Genomic DNA, 19,203 nt, shown 5'->3' on the forward strand with positions numbered 1-19,203 from the left:
CCTCTCTGCACGGGAGTGGACAGAGGAGAAGGCACGTGCTGGACAGGTCCTGCTGCCAGCAGTCTAGAACAGGTCAGCAGCCAAAGTTCATGTCCCTTCTGAGGGTGGAAAGTGTAGCACATATGGGGAGGAGGAAGAGTGGCTGCAGGTGAGGGACTGAATGAATCAGGAAATCCAACATTATATCATCACCTCAAAGGGCTGTGAGCAAGACATGATATTGTCTCTTAGTTCAATTATAGCAAACACCTGAAAGGGTGAAGTCATATGTAGCTGACACCTTTCCTGCTTTTTGGCCCTGACAAGATCAGATGGAGCCTAGAGCCCTGAGGGGCTAGGCCTTGGGAGATATTTTCATGCAGGAGAACAAGGCACTGGACTACTTATTAATGACTCAGTGGGACTCCAGTGATGTGCCAGCATCTGCAAACTGTTAGGATACTTTTATTATAAGGAATCTGTCAGCAAAGACCTGTGGTACAATAAAAAAAATATTTGGTCTTTGCCCCTGGTTCTTGGCACAAAGGTCCTGAAACCCTTGGAATACCCTGAGTGACAAGGATGCTAATGAGATGGCTCTTGGCTGAGAGTCCTGGACAGTTTCAGATGGGGACTGGTCACCAGAAAGACTAAGCTTGTCCATCAAATTGGAACTTTCAGCCTCACTTCCAACCTCTGGGGAACTTGGCAAAGACTAGATCACCCCAGGTGCCTCTGTCCAGGCTGATGTCTGGGTTTTGTGATCTCTGGGGATAGAAGCTGGAGTTCTACTTCAATCACCAATGGCCAATGGCTTGATCAGTCATGTGTACCAAGGGAAACTTCCATAAAAATTCTTCATGTGGTTCAGAGAGCTTAATTCTTAATGTGGTGCAAGTAGTGAACACATGCACATGCTGGGGGGGAAGGGGGTGACACTTTCCAACTCTATGGTGACAAGCTCCTGCACTGTGACCCTTCTCCACCTCACCCCATATCCCTCTTCACCTGGTTCCTTGCTTGTATCATTTGTAATAAACTGTAATAGTAAGCACAGCATTTTTCCTAGTTCTGAGTTGTTGTAGCGAATTATTGAACTTGGGCGGTGGGTTGGTAGGGAGATCCCCAACTTAGCAGCAAAATCAGACAGAAGTGCAGGTAACACGGGACCTGAAACTGTGACTTGCATGTTACAGGAGGACAACTTTGTGGGACAGAGCCCTGACCCTGTGGGTTGTGGTGCTAATCCAGGGAGTGGCAGAATTCTAACACCCAGTGGGTGTTAGAGGATCAGAGAACTGGCTGCATAAAGGAAAACATCCCTCACCGTCCCACAAAGTAAAAGAACAAGTGAGAAACCTTCTACTTCGTTGCGTGCCAGAGGACAAGAGCAGCAAACAGAAGCATTGATGCCCTGTCCTCAGGTCTGCTACCAGCTGATCTCAATCCAGACTTTGAGTGGAACTCCATCGAAACTAGGAAACGAGGAAGGTGTTTTGGTTTTTAGTCCTTTGCGACAGTCCAATGAAAAGCAATCACCGTTAGAGATTCTCTCCCCAGAACTATTTCTGTGTACAAGGAAATACAAATATGAATATAAGACATCAGTGCACACACAGATCTGCTGAAGTCTTTCAGACTTGGGTATTCTAACCTCGTAAGAGACAAAGGCAGGGAGAAGATGTTTGGAGTGATCACTTCACCATCCTACATGCCACCCGCTTATCTGAGAGTAGAGAAATGCTGGATCCTAGTAACACAGAATCAAGAGAATGAGTGGAAATATGGCATTTATTAGTCACTGTTCTTCCAGCAAAACCTGAGTGCCTGAAAAGTACCAGAAATTTCGATCTCAGATCTTTGCTCCAAGAATTGAAACTCGTCTTTCTTTTCCATCTTTCACCCCAGCAGCACCTGAACTCTCTTCCTCATGGAAAGAATTCCACTCATGAAGAGTCTTGGTCAGAGGCAGAGACCAACATCCCTCCATAAAAGAGGGAAACCCACATCCCTCAACATTCGTGCATCTGGACACAGCACAAGGCTCCACCAGTCAGGTGACCACATGCCACTCTACTTCAGGATGTGGTGACAGAGAGAGGCTGGCACTGTGCACAGTGCACTTGGTAAGGGTGGCAGGAGTGGCAGCAACAGCGTCCAGGTGCTGGAGCAGCAGAGACAGCAGTCCTTACCGCAGGTCCAGAGTCCAGCGTCAGGGGAGTCAGTTGTGCGAGTGGTGACATCTGTGCCCAGCAGCAGGGCAGTGGTTCGTGGGTGGGACCTGACCCAGGCTGGACTGTGAATCTGTTCCTGGCTGTGTCCTCGAGACTGTTCTGTGGCTTTCCCCAAAATAGCATTAGACCCCAATATCATACATATACTATTTTATATGTATATAAGAAAATAATTGGGACGCCATTGTTTGCTCCCCAGCAACAAACATTGTTTGTTGCTGGGGAGGAAACATTGTTTGTTTCCCCAGAAATGTATCTGGGGAATAGTTTCAGAGAACAAACATCAGAGATTTTATCATGGTGACCTGGGACCCACTCCTAAACATTCCACCTGACTCTGCCGCATGGTAACTCCCAACATAATGTCTCAATATATTTTTCTTCTGAAGAGAAATGCAAAACATATTTAAATGTAGATTTAAAACCATTCCCCACCCTGAGCTATATCACTGATGATAGTGATTCAGAGTCTGGCTGAGTCCCATCAGCCCTTAATGGCAAGAAGTGAAAAAACAAATTCTTGTTTCATATACAGAGTCTGTTTTCAATAAGGGAGTAAGAAGTTGCAGCCCAATGCATCACCAAGTACAGACAGGGATGCAGAGGGCCAGCCCCACCTCTGCTGGAACGAGAAAGTATGGGGAGGGGGTGTGGCAGGCCAGCCTCCCACCTCCTCACATTTTGCTGATAGGAACACAGATTTATTCAGATGCCCTTTGCAGAAAGAGAAGTGTGATGTTCCTGAAGTCACAAATAGCAGTTAGCAGGTGTGTTTGTGAAGAATCTTCCATCACTTATCCCCCAACAAGGCAGCTGTCTCATGCTGTAGAAAAAAATAATCATGAACAAATTCAGGTCAGTTGCTGTAAGTGGTGACATTTTCAAAAGTCTACCTCATGCTCAAAATGTCCCAGGGAATCCCCATCCCCCAGTCTCTGCGCCCCAGCCCCTCCCCACATCAGGGTCTCACCTCTACAAGCCATGAGAGACACATCAGAGCCCTGGGCACTGTCACTGCCTGGGGTAGAACAAAGCGGATGTGGTTAGAGCCCCAGGAGAGGAGGGTGAAGGAGGAACTATGTGGGGGAGGCCCCCCTGGGCTCCCGACGGCACCATCACAGGGTCTCAGGGGTCCCCCCTCCGTACTCACTGGCAGCCTGCGCGTAGCTCCCTCCCTTTCCACCTGCAGGAAGAAAATGTCCTGTGAGACTCCAGGGAGGAGGCAGGGCCATGAGGTCCTAAAGGAAGCCCTAGTCCTGGGCCCCAGAGAAGTTTCCAGAACTGTGGCTACAGACCCAAGGCAGGATGGGGAAACCTGAGGAAAGTGCATGTGGGAGGTCTGGGCCAATGGCCCTCCTGAAGCCCTGTCCCCAGCAGGGACCTCCCTTCTGACCTGTGACTGCTGAGAACCAGTAAGGGCTGATGGGACTCAGCCAGACTGTGAATCACTATTGTCGGTGATATAGCTCAGGGTGGGGAATGGTTTTAAATCTACATCACCAGATTTATTAAGATGATAAATTTGTCTTTCATCTTCACACATGCCTTACTAAACAGTAAATGTTAGCAAATAGGGCCCCAGACTGGGCAAGTACATGTGTGGATGGTGCCTCCCATTAATGAAGCAGGACACACTTCTACCTGTGCTTGAAACCCCCAGTGGGACAAAAAACTCAAACCCCACCCCTCCCCCACCTGAGCGCCTCCTCCCCCACAACACGGCTCCAGCCGCCACAGCTCCAAGCAGGACCAGGCCTACAACGACTCCCACGATGATGAAGGTGGTCTGAGGGGGCGGCTCTGGAAAGAGACAAGAAGGTGAGGGCCCGGAGCCCCAGGCCCCAGCCCCGACCCTGCTGGACTCCCCCAGCGGCCCCGCACCCCCGGGAAGAGGCTCTGTGCCCACAGCCCCTCCTCACCCCATCTCAGGGTCAGCGGCTCGGGCAGCCCCTCGTGCTGCACGCGGCACGTGTATCTCTGCTCCTCCCCGGGGGGCACCACCACGGCCGCCCACTTCTGGAAGGTCCCGTCCCCCGCCGGCCGCGTCTCCACAAGCTCCATGTCCTGGGTCTGGTCCTCCCCGTCGCGCTGCCAGGTCAGGCTGATGTCCGCGGGGTAGAAGCCCCGGGCCCAGCACCTCAGGGTGGCCTCACGCTCAGAGATGCGGTGGTGGGTCACGCGTGTCTCTGGAGGATCTAAGAACGGTCAGAAAATTCAGGAATTTTGCATCCGTCATGCAACGCTCCAGCAGTACTCATGTGACCATCCTGAGAATGGACACGACAACTGGGGTGGGGGAAGCGAACACAAAATCCAGACATCAGCCTGGACAGAGGCCCCTGGGGTGATCTAGTCTTTGCCAAGTTCTAGAATTAGAATGACACAGCCCCGGGCAGGAGGCAGGTCTCTGAGCGGAGAAAAAGAATTTCTGATTCAGACCTCAGTGGAGGCCAAAGGACTCAGAAAATCCAGGGTCATACCCCGGGCACAGTGGGTTTGGGGCAGCAAACAAGGTCTGAGAGAAAGTTCCCCATGGGCCCCAGAGCCACTACCAGTGTCTAAGGTAAGCGCTGATGGGTTATTTCAGAGTTGGTCTCCCCCTCCATCCCTGGAGAGACTGCACCGCTAACTGTCCCCGAGAAAAGGGTGGGAGTCATTCTCTGGTACTGGATCTTTAGTCTCCCCACCCACAGGAGGGCCTTCTTCTGGTATGATCCCATTTCCTCTCTCCTTTTAGTAGAGGTCCAGCTGGAGGGGAGATGAGAGAGGCCCTCTGCCCCCAGGTACCTGAGCGCTGCAGAGTCTCCTTCCCTTTTTCTAGGTATCTGCTGAGCCACTTTATGCACTCCCTCTCCAGGTAGTTCCTCTGGACCTCCGCCTCATGCACATCCTCATATATGCGCTGGGAGATCTGAGCTGTCCTATCGGCCGCGGTCCAAGAGCGCAGGTCCTCGTTCAAAGCAATGTAGTCAGCGCCGTCGTACGCAAACTGGTCATAACCGCGGAGGAAGCTGCCGTCCGCCCGCATTTTGCAGCCGTACGTCCACTGGAAGGTGTGAGACTCTGGCCCCGCCCCACCAGGTTAGCCCCACTAACTTGGCCCTGACCCGAGGTCAGCCCTGCCCCTGCCCCACCTCGGGGGATCAAACCTAAACGGAAAATGAAACCAAGTCAAAGTCCCCGCTCCCCAAACTCCCGGGTTGGGGAGCTCCTCCCGGGTTGGGGGCAGGGCGGGCCCTGCAGCCTCGGGAGGAAACTCCGACTGGAGACTCAGGGCGATCCCGGCCCGTCTGTGGGAATGGGGGTTGTGACCGGACCCAGACCCGCGTGCTCACCGTCCTCGCTCTGGTTGTAGAAAGAGCGCAGTTTGTCCAGGTTCAATCGGAAATTCTGTGCGGTTTCCTTAACATTCCCCGTCTCTACGTCCCAATACCGCGGGTCCTCCTGCTCTACCCACGGCTGCTCCATCCACGGTGCCCGCGGCTCCATCATCGGACTCGTAGAGTCGCTGTCGAACCGCACGAACTGTGTGTCATCCACGTAGCCGACGGCGACGAAGTGGGGCTCCCCGCGGGCGGGCCGGGACATGGCGGTGTAAAAATATCTCAGGGAGTGGGGACCTGGGGACGGAGAGGGGCTGAGACCGGTGACCCTCCTCCTGGCGCGGGTCCAGGGTCCAGGAAACCAGAGGGTCTGAAGTAGGGGGGCGGGGTCACGACGGGGCGTGGCCGAGGAGGGAGTTGGGGGCGTCTGGTGTCTCGGGGTAGTGGAAACACACCTTTCCCCGGGTCCCCTCGCATCTCTACCGCAGAGGCCCTTCCCTCCCAACTCCGCACTTACCAGCCCAGGTCTCGGTCAGCACCAGAGCCCCGGAAAGGAGCAGAAGGACTACTGGAGACCTCCCGACCTTCATCCTCCAGCTCTGGTGATTCTCCGAGCCCTGGTGGGTCCGCCGAGGCGTGGTAACCTGAGCGGAGGTGACGCTGATTGGCTTCTCTGGAAACCGCACACCATTCAGAGTGACAACTGGGGCACCGTCATGAGTATCCAGGAAGGAGGACCCGACACAAGTTGTGAGAGAGAGAAGTGAAACCCCTAGGAGCTGGGGACTGCCCAACCCTGCGCTTCCCGGCCTAGACTCGTCCTAGAGGCTGAGATCCTGAGAGCCATGACTCCTCTTTCTGCTCCCGGAGCTCTTTATCGCTCTGTGTCCCGGAGTTGTGCCCTAAGGTCTGTCTGAGGCAGCCAGCCAGAGGAACCCCAGGCTGGGCTCAGTCCCTTTTTCTTCTCCTCCGGGTGGTTGTTGGCGCCAGTATCAACGCCAACAGGAATTCCCTATTTGGGGTGCTGGTAAAGGAAACTTGATTCAGTGCAAAACAGCTCAGCTGTTACCAGTCTGCTCTGGCCTGCGCTGGTGTGCTGGTTTCTGCTCTAGTGAAATTCAGCCTGAAAGACTCAAGACTCAGTCTTTTTTAAATCCTCACCCGAGGACATTTTTTCATTATGGACAGGGAGGGAGGGAGGGAGGGAAGGACCGATTGGTTGCCTTCTTTTAGGCACCCCCAGTGAAGATCCAACGGCGCAACCCGAGTATGTGCCCTGACGGGAATGAAACTGGCGACCTTTCGGAGGGCTGTGAGGATGCTCCAATCAACCGAGCCACACGGGACAGAGCCAGACTCAAAGCCTAGGGGAGGTGCTTATTTCGACATAAGTCCTCCGCTTCCGTTTCCTGATGACTGTTTCCTTATGCAAATGAGGGCTCCAGAAAAGGCTTGTTGATTTGTCCAAAAGTCACTGTCCTGATTGGTCTGAATAGACCCACTGCGGTTGGTTGGAGACCAGTGCAGAGGCAGGCCGTTCAACTGGGTCTGTCCCTGAAATGCAGTCTGCTTGAGAGGCCCCTCGGTAGAAATGGCTGCTAGGCTTTGTTTTGGGGGTTGTTTTGTTTTGTATGTTTTTAATTTTAGCCCAGTTAGCCATCAGGAGCCCATCTTAGTAGGCGTCTTCTCTCTCAGGGTTCACAATACCAAATGCAAAGAACACCCTGCTAGGCTCTGTAGATCTATAAACCAACATATTTAAATCTGAGGGTTCACTGCTTTAGAATCTCTACTTCCACTTCTATTCCTCACCTTCTGCTTCTCCAGTCATTCTCTGTGTCTCTAACCCCTCAGGCCTTTCCTCCCCTTTGTCTCCATCACCCTCTCACACTGATTATGATATTAGTGCTCCTCATCACCTGCTGAGGAGTCAGGATGTATCGTTTCTTTTTCTTTTTCTTTTTTTTTTTTTAAGATTTTATTTATTTATTTTTAGATAGTGGGGAAGGGAGGGAAACATCAGTGTGTGAAAGGAAGCAGTTGGTTTCCTCTCGCAGGCCCCCAATGGGGACCTGTCCTGCAACCCAGGCAGGTGCCCTGACTGGGAATCAAACTGGCCACCTTTCAGTTCTCAGGCCAGCACTCAATCCACTGAGCCACACCAGCCAAGGCTGGATGTATCATTTCTGATAAAACTCCAGTGTCTCCCATGTCACTCACATAATGCCTCTGGAATGTAAGACACCTGAGCACAGGGGCTTTTGTCCGTTTAGGTCAAAGTCATATCCCAGCACATGAAACTGTTCTTGGTATATTCTAAGTGTCAAGGACTGGGCCGGAGGACTTTCACGATACATGGCTTACCCACGTAACTGTGGAAGAGGTCTGATTTCCTTCCTGGATTGTCCCAGGAGACCTCAGTTCCTAGCCATGGGACATTTCCACAAAGCAGTGAAGCACTAGGTAGCGTCTTCCCCCAAAGCAAGTGATCAAAGAGAGACCAACCAAGATAGAAGCTGCAATGCATCTTGTGTCCTTGACTGAGTGTCACACACCGTTACATCAGCCTTACTCTTCAGTTAGAAGTGAGCAAGTCCAGCCCATGCTCAAGAGGAGAAAATTACTCCATCTCTGAAAAGGCATAGTATCAATGAATTTGCATATATAAAAAAATTACAATTAAATATTGTTTCTGGAATTTGTAAATTAAATGCTTCTTTTATCTATTTTTCTTTAATGCTTTAAATTTCACTATCAAAAGTATGCTTAAAAGTTTGAGACAAAACAAAAGACCCACCTCAGAACTAAAGATACACACAATCTGAAAGTAAAGGGATGGAAAAAGATATTTCATGCAAATGGAAGCAAAAACAAAGCTGGGTAGCAATAGTTATATGAGACAAAAATAGACTTTAAAACAAAAGCTATAATAAAAGACAAAGGAGGACATTACATAATGATAAAGGGATCAATCCACAAGAAGATTGTAAACTTTTATATACCCAACAAAGGAGTACCTAAATATATAAAGTTAATCTTGATGAACAAGGAGAGATCAACAGTAATACAATCATAACAGGGCACTTTAAAATGCCATTGACATCAATGGATAGATCTTCCAGAGAGAAAATCAACAAGGACACAGCAGCCTTAAATGACACACTAGACCACATGGATTTCGTTGATACTTTCAGAGCATTTTACCCTAAAGTAGCAGAATATACATTTCTTTCAGTGCACATGGAACATTTTCTATGATAGACAACATGTTAGGACAAAAAATATTAGTCTCAATACATTTTAAAAGATTGAAATCATAACAAGCATCTTTGATCACAAAGGTATAAAATTGTAAATCAATGACAAAAAATGAAAAAAACACAAACACATGGGGGCTAAACAACTTGTTACTAAACAATGAATGGGTTAACAATGAGATCAAGGAAGAAATCAAGATACCTTGAACCCTGGCTGGTGTGGCTCAGTGGATTGAGTGCTGGCTTGTAAACCAAAAGATACCTTGAGAAAATAAAATTGAAAATACCAAAACCCAAAATGTATGGGCCACAACAAAAGCAGTGTGTGTGTGTGTGTGTGTGTGTGTGTAAAGATTTTATTTATTTATTTTTAGAGAGAAGGGAAAGGAAGCAGAAAGAGAGGGAGAGAAACATCTATGTGCGGTTCCCTCTTGCTTGGCCTCACTGGGAACCCAGCCTGCAATCCACACATGTGCCCAGACTGGGAATTGAACCAGCGACCCTTTGGTTCACAGGATGGCACTCAATCCACTGAGCCAGGGTGAAAGCAGTCTTAAAAGGGAAATTTATAACATCACAGGCCTATGTCAAGAAACCAGAAAAATCTCAAATAAACTATCTAAGTTTACACCTAAAGGAACTAGAAAAAGAACAACAAACAAAACCCAAAGTGAGTAGAAGGAAGGAAATAATAAAGATCACAGCAGAAATAAACAGAGTGTTAAACAAATTTCCTAAAAAAAGATCAATGAAACCAAGAGCTGATTCTTTATAAATATAAACAAGATTGATAAATATTTTACCAGGTACATCAAGAAAAAAAGAGAAAATAACCCCAAATGAATGAAAACAGAAATAAAAGAGAAGTAACAACTGAACCACAGAAACACAAAGAATTATGAGAAAATATTATGGCCCTGGCCAGTGTGGCTCGGTTGGAGAGTCATCCTGTAACCAAAAGGTTGCGGGTTCAATTCCCAGTCAGGGCACATATCTAGGTTGTGGGTTGGATCCCTGGTCTGGGCATGTATGGGAGGCAGCCAATCAGTGTTTCTTTGCACTGGAGATTTTTTCTCTCTTTTCCTCTAAAAAAGCAATGAAAATTGTCCTCAGTGAGGATAAAACTATATATAGAGAACAATTATATGCCCCAAAATTGGACAATCTGGAAGAAATGGATAAATTCCCAGGAACATGCAGTTTTCCAAAACTGAACCAAGAAGACACAGAAAATCTGAACAGTGTGATTACAATTAATGAAATCAAAACAGTAATAAAAAAAACTTCTAACAAATGAGCAGTGGTACAGTACAGTACAGCATGGAGTCACCATGGTGGACCTGCAGCAGCTCTAGTGCAGAAGGTGGTGGACTCCATGGTGAAGAGTCTGGAGAGAGAGAGCATCTGCTAGATGCAGGTCCTCATGTTTCCATTCAGCACCAACCATTGTGAGGACAAACATCAGTGTAGCAGGTACACCAAAGCATTATGCAATGCCATGCAACTGGCTTGAGCCCAGTGCCTGGTGACCAGCGTGTTGGAGAAGTTCCAGGACCATCTGGCCTGATGCACCTGCATTGCAAAGACAAAGCCAAAGAATCAATAGATCTGGGGAGTAAATAGGTTCAGGTGAAGCAGCAACTGGAAAGTCGTCTAAGTGTGTGGATGACCACACGAACCTCATTTGCACCAAGAAGAGGAAGGAGTCTCTCTTTCACTCAGAAATATGTCTTTGTGATTGGGCATTAAGACTGAAGACAGGAATCTATCTTAAAAAAAAAAAAGAACGTGAATTTTGGTCTTTTAAATAAAGTTTATGAATGAAGAAATTGAGGATGGCAGCCAGTTTAAGGCATGTGTCACTTGTCTTTGAACACTGGTTTCTTTATGTTTTAATCTTGGAAAGTGAAATGAAAAAAAAAAAACAACAACATTGTGCTAAAATTTGGGTCAGAGAGGTTTAGAGATCCTAAATTTATGTGGCAAGTGCTTGTCTTGGCAATAGGCATCTCCCTCAAACCAGCCAGAGCCCTCTGTGGTACCAACAGGCTGACAGATTCCTCTACCCTGCCAATGACCTGGTGGATAGCGAGGAAAGATTTTTCTGCTTTTTGCTAACTTCCTGCTTACCAGAGCATCACCACACCACTTTCTATAACCTGTTAAACTTGAGGTCACTAATTTAGAAGAGCAAAAAGACTTCTGGGTATTGGTTTTGTTTGGTTTTGTTTTATATACAAGGGCATAAAGTTGATTTAAGGTGTAGAGTTGGGAGAGGTAATTTGAGTAAGAACTTTGAAAGGTTCTTTTTGACATTCATTTCTGGCCATGAAAATGTGGACATGCATTTCTTAAAACTCTCACACATTACACCTTTCATCCTGAAGACCTGCCAAAAACATGACAGGTGATGTCACACGGGGAGGGGAAGCAGACTTTCCCTCTCACTGGCTGCTGAGGGACCCTGAGGCTGTCTGCATCAGAGTGACAGAACAGCCTTGCTGTGGCACTCTCCCTTGAAGGGAAAGGGGGTTTTGATTGTGCTATATATCAATATCCAGAAATAAACAGTGAAAGAGGAACTGATAGCTGCATAATTGAGAGAATTATGAAGTACCAGATTTAGAAAAAACCTGGTTTTCAGAAATGAAATCTTAACCCAGTGTTGCTCACTTATCCCCCTGAAATAACAGAGCCCAAATGAGACAATCCCTTGGCAACAGGAAGGTCAAGGGAGAAAAAGTAAGCAACTTGGGTGAGCTGTGGCTCCTTTAGCGCAAAAAGGGTGCATCCCCCCATTAGCAAACACCATGTTGCCAGGTGCCTTGGCAACATGCAGTGTTCCTGTTCCAGCCCTGGTCCTTACCATCTAGATAAGGACATTGTTGTCTTTTTACCAACATATTACTTGAACTGATAATATAGCTTGTATATTTGCTGTTCCAGGACTGTGATATATTTTCCTAGTGGTCAGGTTTTAAAAATAAGTAAAGTTTAATTTTTTCCTCAAAAACAAAACAAAACAAAAAGCCTCCCAACAAACAAACTCCCAGACCAGATACCTTCACAGGAGAATTTTACCAAATATTCAAAGAAATAACACCTATTCTTCTCAAATTATTCCAAAAAATTCAAGAGGAGAAAAGACTCCCAAGATCAATTTCTGAGGCCAGCATTATGCTAATTCCAAAACCAGATAAGGACACTATAAAGAAAGAAAATCGTAGGCCAATATCTCTGATGAACATAGATATAAAAATCCTCAACAAAATAATAGCACAACAAATTCATCAATACATTAAAATATCATACATCATAATCAAGTGGAATTTTTTCCTGGGATGCAAGTTTGGTACAATACCTATAAATTATCATAATATGCCACATAAACAAAATGAGGCATAAAAAATATGTGATCAGTAGGTAGATACACATTGCCTCTTCACACAAACAAAAGAAGGACAACAATAAATTTAAAGACAAAAAACAACCAGAAATGCCAGAAAATCAAACTGTATGGAAGTCTGACAAATAAGGAGGTAAAGAAGAAACATTCACCCAGGCTGGCAGGAGGGATAGAGATAGGCAGCCGGGGTGGAGAGAATATGTGGCAAGGCAGTGGCTGGAGGACCAGGTGAGGTGCCAACTGGTGGACCCAGCAGTCCCATGTTTGCATGCGCATAAACTGGGAGGAACAATCGGGGAGCAAGACAGACCGTGACATCAGGGTTCCAGCATGGGAAAAGAAAGCCTCTGGCTGTAAAGACCTGTGGGGGTTGCGGTGGCAGGGAAAAACTCCCAGCAGAGTGGAGGGGAATAAAGGGGAGAAAATAATGGGACAACTGTAATAGCATATGCAATAAAATATACTTTTAAAATTATGTGATCATATTAATAGATGCAGAAAAAGCATTTGACAAAATCCAGGTCCCATTTATGATAAAAACTCACAGCAAAGTGAGAATAGAGGGAACATATGTCACTGTAATAAAGGCCATATATAACAAACCTACAACCAATATCATACTCAGCAGGGAAAAACTAAAAATGTTTCCTTTAAGATCAGGAACAATATAGGATATCCATTTTACCACTCTTATTCAAGATAGTACTGGAAGTTAAGCCACAACAATCAGACAAGAAGGAAAAATAAAATACATTTGAAATGAAAACATATAAATAAAAACATCATTATTTGCAGATGGCATGACACTGTATTTTATGAACCTTAAAGACCCCACCAAAAAATTTACTAGAACTGATAAATAAATTCAGTAAAGTAGCAGGATACAGAATAAATATTCAGAAATTGGCTGCATTTTTATACACTAATAAGGAAGTATCAGAAAGGAAACTAAGAAAACAATCTCATTTACAGTTGCATCAAAAAATAAATAAATAAAATACCTAGCAATTAATTTAAGAAGGTAAAAGACATGTACTCAAAAAATTACAAGATACTGAAGAAATTAAAGAAGATATAAGTATAAGATATAAGTATAAATGGAAGCATATACCATGCTTATAAATAAGAATAATTAACATCATACTACCCAAAGCAATCTAGATTGAGTGCAATTCCTATCAAAATACCAATGGTGTATTTCACAGAACTAGAACAAATAACTCAAAAATTTATACAGAATCACAAAAGACCTCAAATAACCTCAACAATCTTGAGAAAGAACAAAGTTGGAGGTATTGCACTACTGATATCAAACTATATTGCAAGGCCAAAGAAATCTAAACAGCATGGTACTGGCATCAAAAGAGACACAAAGATCATTAGAACAGAATAGAGAGCCAAGAAATAAACCCATGTAGATATGATAAATTAATATTTGACAAAAAATAGGCAAGAACATACATACAATGTAATAAAGACCATCTATTCAATAAACAATGTTGAGAAAATTGGACAGATAAAGGGGAAAAGAGGAAAAAACTAGACCACCTTCTTACAACATACACAAGAATAAAATCAAAATGGATTAATGATTTAAATGTATGGCTAGAAACCATAAAACTCCTAGAATAAAACTTAGTCAGTTAAAGCTTGAACATATCTCTTAGAAATATTTTTTTCTGATATATCTCCTCAGGTAAGGGAAAGAAAAGAAAAAATAAACAACTGTACCTACATACAAAAACAAAAAAACAAAAACTTTTGCATAGCAGAAGAAACCATTAGCAAAATGAAAAGACAACCTACTAAATGGAAGAAGATATTTGCCAATGACAGATCTAATGAGTGGTTAATATCCAAAATTTAGCCCTGACTGGTGTGAGTCAGTGGATTGAGTGCCAGTCTGTGAACCAGAGGGTTGCCCGTTCGATTCCCAGTCAGGGCACCTGTCTGGGTTGCCAGCCAGGTCCCCAGTAAGGGGTATGCAAGAGGCAACCACACATTGATGTTTCTCTACCTCTCTTTCTCCCCACCTCTTTCCCTCTGTCTAAAAATAAATAAATAAAATCCTTTAAAAAATATATCCAAAATGTATAAAGAACAAATTCAATTCCTTCATCCAAGATGATGGAGGAGTGAGTGGAAGTGACACTAACCTCCTCCCAGGATCAATCTGAAATTACAACTGAATTGTGGAGAAATTGTATGAAATAAACAACTGAATAATAGCAGGAGAAAAGCCTTATAACCACGTACAGACAGAAGAAACAGCTTCAACACAATGTGACTGGTAGGGAGTGCAGAGGAAATGCAAGAGAGCTGGCTAGATACCTAGAGGTGGCAGCTGAAGCGCTGGAAGGATATTTCAGTGGCCAGGGGGGAATTCCTCTAAGGAGCATGGGGTCTAAACCCCAAGTTAGGCTGCCCAGACTACAGCACCAGGGCCTGAAAATATGCAGATAACATCCAGCTGCAAAAAGTGGCAGGGTTTCTCTCTGCCAGAGATGGACAGCTGGGGATGCAGAGAGGCATGTAAAGGGCCAACACATAAATTTTCATACACAGCCACTTACCCTGGGTTCTGGCAAAGGGGACGGCAGAGTGGCCAACAGATGCTTGAGGAGAGATTGGGAAGTCTGGCTTTGGGGAGAGAATTGAAAGAGCAGCCGCCAGGATCCTGGTGCTGAGTCATGCCCTATATTGCAGGAGCTATCTTGCTCAGGCAGACCACCCCCCCTCCTAGTGACATCGGCCTAAGAAGAAGCAATAGTTCTGCACCCAGCAGGAACTCTGCCCCACTCTGTGGTGCTTAAACCTGACTGCTGAGTGTAGAGTGACTAGATTAACAACTGAAGGAATCAGCCACAGATGGTTGATCTCTGTAGCCTCAAACAGGCTGCCTAAGAGAAGACTGGGACGCCACCTGACATCACCAGAGATGGATCCAGAAAGAAGAAACAGTGGTAAATACTAGATGCTACCAAGATAAAATCCACTGTGGTCTTCTCCATGATTTGCAATATTTTCTTTCCTGCATAGTTTTTTAACATTCATTTCTTGTCCTTCAAGTTTGTGCCTATAAAGTCACCAGATTTTATATTATAGTTTATTTCAATTCTCATATTTTGCTCCTCCTTTCTCTTATCCCATTTTGCCTTCTTTCTGCTTATTATATTCATTTTAAATTTTTGTTTTCTCTCTTGCTAAAACTTGTTTCCATTCCTCACTCTTACTATTTCTCCCCTGTCCAACCTCTCAAAACCAATTTTCTTGTCAATGGTCATCTCACAGTCTTTTTTCCACTATTAAAATACCAATGTTCTTTCTCTACCTTTAGCAATCTTTGCTCATTGGTTGTGGATAGGGTAGTTCTTGTTGCATTTTTTTCAATATTATCTCTAGATCTTCATTATTCTTGTATATCAAATCTCAAATTTTACTATTCCCCTATCCTACTCCACTCCATCTTCATCCTACCTGTTCTTTTTTGTCTCAAATTTTAACTTTTTCCTGCCTTAGCCTGTTTTTTTTCTTTTCTATGTTTTTCTTTCATTCTGCCTTTTCTTTTTTTTTTCTCAAATTATAATTTTTCTCTGTCTTAGCCTGGTTTTCATTCTTCACTCTTAGTGTTTTCTCTCCATCTATCATCTCAAAAATCATCATTTACTTTTCCTTTCTTTTTCTTTCTCTCTCTCACTTTATTTTTTTTAATTTCTGTTTGAACCTAATACTATATGTTTCCATTCTCTTACTCCATTCTGCCTTCTTCATTCCCTTTTTTATTTACAATGTAAATTTTGCTTTCTCTTTTCACATTGATCCAATTACCTACTTTTATTAGTGCTCCTCCTTCTAACATCTCAAAATAATTTTTCCTTCAGTTAGTCATCTCATATACTTTTCCCTTTTCTTATAATAGTGTTTATCTACTTACACGCTTATTGATGCTGGTTCATTTGCTGTTGATAGTGGGATTTTTGTGGGAGTTATTTTGTGGATGATGGTTTGTTTCCTGGGCTTTGTGGTTTTCTTCTGGAAGCACCTGCACAACAGCATACAAGATGTGGTGGGTACAGTCACCTTCACTCAACAAGCTGGAGGGAAGGACCAACAAAAGAATGACGAACAACAATCAAAATGCAATTACATCCAGAGGGCCTACATATACAGCATAAAGGACACCCAAGAGCATCAAATTCAGGAGATCAAAGAGACTGCACCACTGAATCCCACAGGTCTCCTACCATAGAAGTTCATACCACAAAGACAGGGAGTAAAAGTAGATCAATTTAATAGACAGAAACAACCAAGAAGAGTCCCCTCTAAAAAGGAGACAAAAAACCAACCTGAATAAAAAGGAAAGGAAGAACATGCCAAAAGAGTGCTAATATTGAAATAGAGGCAAGTAAACTATCAGACATTAGGTTCAAATCAATGGGTATAAGGAAGCTGAATGAGCTAAGTGAGAATTAAAAAAAAAAAAAACTACAAGGAACTTACAGCAAACTATATCACTGTGAAAAAGGGCATAGAAACTATCAATAAGACCTAGGAAGAAATGAAGAATACACTTTCTGAAATGAAGAATGCAGGAGAAGGAATTCAAAGCAGGATAGATGAAACAGAGGGTCAAATCAGCAAGCTAGAGGACAGGTTAGAAAAAATTCCCATAAAGAAAAAGAAAAAGAAAAGAGTGTCCAAAAGAACTAAGAGGGGTTATGAGAGCTACAGGACAACATGAAACGTGATAATATCCATATAATAGGGATATCAGAAGGAGAAGAAGAGGAACATGGGATAGAAAATCTGTTTGAAAAAATAATGACAGAAAACTTCTCTAATTTGATGAGAGAAAAAGTTACCCAAGAACAGGAAGCACAGAGGGTCCCAATCAAGAGGAATCAAAAGAGGCCCACTCCAAGACACATCATAATTAAAATGGCAAAATTCAAAGACAAAGAGAGAATCTTAAAGGCGGCGAGGGAGAAACAGGAAGTAATATATAAGGGAGCTCTGATAAGACTAGCAGCTGATTTCACAACAGAAACACTACAAGCCGAAAAGAATGGCAAAAAGTATTACAAGTCATGAAAGGCAAAGGCCTGCAGCCAAGACCACTCTACCCAGAAAGTCTCTCATTTAAAATGGAAGGTGAAATAAGGAGTTTCCAAGATAAAAGAAGGCTAAAAGAACACACTTCCACCAAACTAGCACTGCAAGATATGCTAAAGGGACTGCTTTAAGAAGATGAAGAAAAAGAGTGAGAGAGAGAGGATCACAGGTACAAATGGGAAAAATGAATAAGTACCTATCAATAATACCTTAAAATGTAAATGGGTTAGATGCTCCCATCTAAAGGCACAGTGTAGCTGAACGGATAAAAAAAAAAAAAAAAAACATGACCCGCACATATGCTGTCTACAAGAGACCCACCTCAGAACAAAGGACCTACGCAGACTGAAAGTAAAGGAATGGAAAAAAATACTCCAAGAAAATTAACAGGAAAAAAAATGCTGAGGCAGCAATACTTATACTTAGTAGAGGATTTTAACACCCCACTGTCAACAATGGATTGATCTTCCAAACAAAACATCAACAAGGATATTGTGGAACTGAATGATGCATTAGAACAAATGGACTTAATTGACATGTATAGAACCTTTCATCCCAAAGAAGCAAAATACACATTCTTTTCCAATGCACATGGAACATTTTCAAAGCTAGACCGCATGATAGGACACAAAACAAGCCTCAACAAATTCAAGAAAATTGAGATCATAACAAGCACTTTCTCGGACCACAAGGGCTTGAAACTAGAAAACAACCTCAAGGAAAAAACTCAAAAACAGTCAAACTCACGGAGACTGAAGAGCATGCTATTAAACAATGAATGGGTCAATAATGAGATCAAAGAAGAAATCAAAATGCTTCTGGAAACAAATGAAAATGAACACACAACAGCACAAACCTATGGGATGCAGCAAAAGCAGTCCTGAGAGGGAAGTTCATAGCAATATAGGTCTACCTAAAAAAAATAGAAACATATCCAATAAACAGCCTAACCTTACATCTCAAGAACGGGAGAACAACAATAAACAAATCCCAGAGCGAGTAGAAGGAAGGAAATAATCAAGATCAGAGCAGAAATGAATGGCCTAGAGACTAAAGGAAGAACTCAAAGGATCAATAAGTCCAGGAAATGGTTCTTTGAAAAGATAAACAAAATCGACAAGCCTTTCAAAAGACTCATCAAGCAGAAAAGGAAGAGAAAACAAATAAATAATATCAGAAATGAAAGAGGAGAAATTAAAACTGATACCACGGAAACACAAAGGATTGTAAGAAATTACTATGACCAATTATATGCCAAGAAATTTGAAAACCTGGGTGAAATGGACACATTTCTAGAAGAATATAACCTTCCAACACTGAACAAAGAAGAAGCAGAAAGCTGGTGAAATTGAAGCAGTAATAAAAAAAAGTTTCCTGGCACACAAAAGCCCTGGATCGGACGGTTTCACAGGAGAATTTTACAAAACATTTAAGGAAGAGCGAACCTCTTTCCTTCTCAGACTATTCAAAAAGAAAAAAAAAAATCCAAGAGGGAAGACTCCCAAACTCTTTTTTATGAGGCCAGCATCATCCTAATCTCAAAACCAGATAAAGACAAAACAAGAAAGGAAACTACAGGCCAGTGTCACTGATGGACATAGAGGCTAAAACCCTCAATAAAATATTGGCCAACTGCATCCAGCAATACATTAAAAAAATCATACAGCATGATCAAGTGGGACTCACCCCAGGGATGCAAGGATGCTACAGTATTTGCAAATCAATAAATGCAATACATCACATCAACAAAAGGAAAGACAAAAACCACATGATCCTATCAATAGATGTGGAAAAAGCATTTGATAAGGTACAACACCCATTTATGACAAAAAACACTCAGCAGGTGGGAGTAAACGGGGCATGCCTCAACATAATAAAGGCCATATATGAGA

General features: G+C 43.8%; 1 protein-coding gene across 1 annotated transcript; it reads right to left on the reverse strand.

Moving 5' to 3' along the window:
* Window positions 1-1,729: 1,729 nt before the first annotated feature.
* LOC129067302 (patr class I histocompatibility antigen, A-126 alpha chain-like) lies at window positions 1,730-6,189 on the reverse strand. Its single transcript, XM_054569062.1, has 8 exons — window positions 6,054-6,189; window positions 5,549-5,833; window positions 5,001-5,276; window positions 4,133-4,408; window positions 3,909-4,013; window positions 3,364-3,396; window positions 3,184-3,231; window positions 1,730-3,036 (listed from the first exon to the last, which is right to left on the reverse strand). The coding sequence occupies exons 1-8, from the start codon at window positions 6,124-6,126 to the stop codon at window positions 3,032-3,034; spliced, it is 1,101 nt and encodes a 366-aa protein (XP_054425037.1). The 5' UTR covers window positions 6,127-6,189; the 3' UTR covers window positions 1,730-3,031.
* Between the last annotated feature and the right edge of the window lie 13,014 nt (window positions 6,190-19,203).

This window comes from Pteronotus mesoamericanus, unplaced genomic scaffold (assembly GCF_021234165.1).
Source record: "Pteronotus mesoamericanus isolate MK-2021 breed Mesoamerican mustached bat unplaced genomic scaffold, CSHL_Meso_final contig_20, whole genome shotgun sequence".
In the NCBI taxonomy this organism is placed as follows: domain Eukaryota; kingdom Metazoa; phylum Chordata; class Mammalia; order Chiroptera; family Mormoopidae; genus Pteronotus; species Pteronotus mesoamericanus.

Coding starts and splice junctions, on each gene's coding strand:
- LOC129067302 (XM_054569062.1), bottom strand. CDS start 6,126: ATGAAGGTCGGGAGGTCTCCAGTAGTCCTTCTGCTCCTTTCCGGGGCT. Junction 4,014..4,132: donor GCCGCTGACCCTGAGATGGG/GTGAGGAGGGGC, acceptor GTCTCTTTCCAG/AGCCGCCCCCTCAGACCACC. Junction 3,397..3,908: donor GTGGGGGAGGAGGCGCTCAG/GTGGGGGAGGGG, acceptor TTCTTCCTGCAG/GTGGAAAGGGAGGGAGCTAC.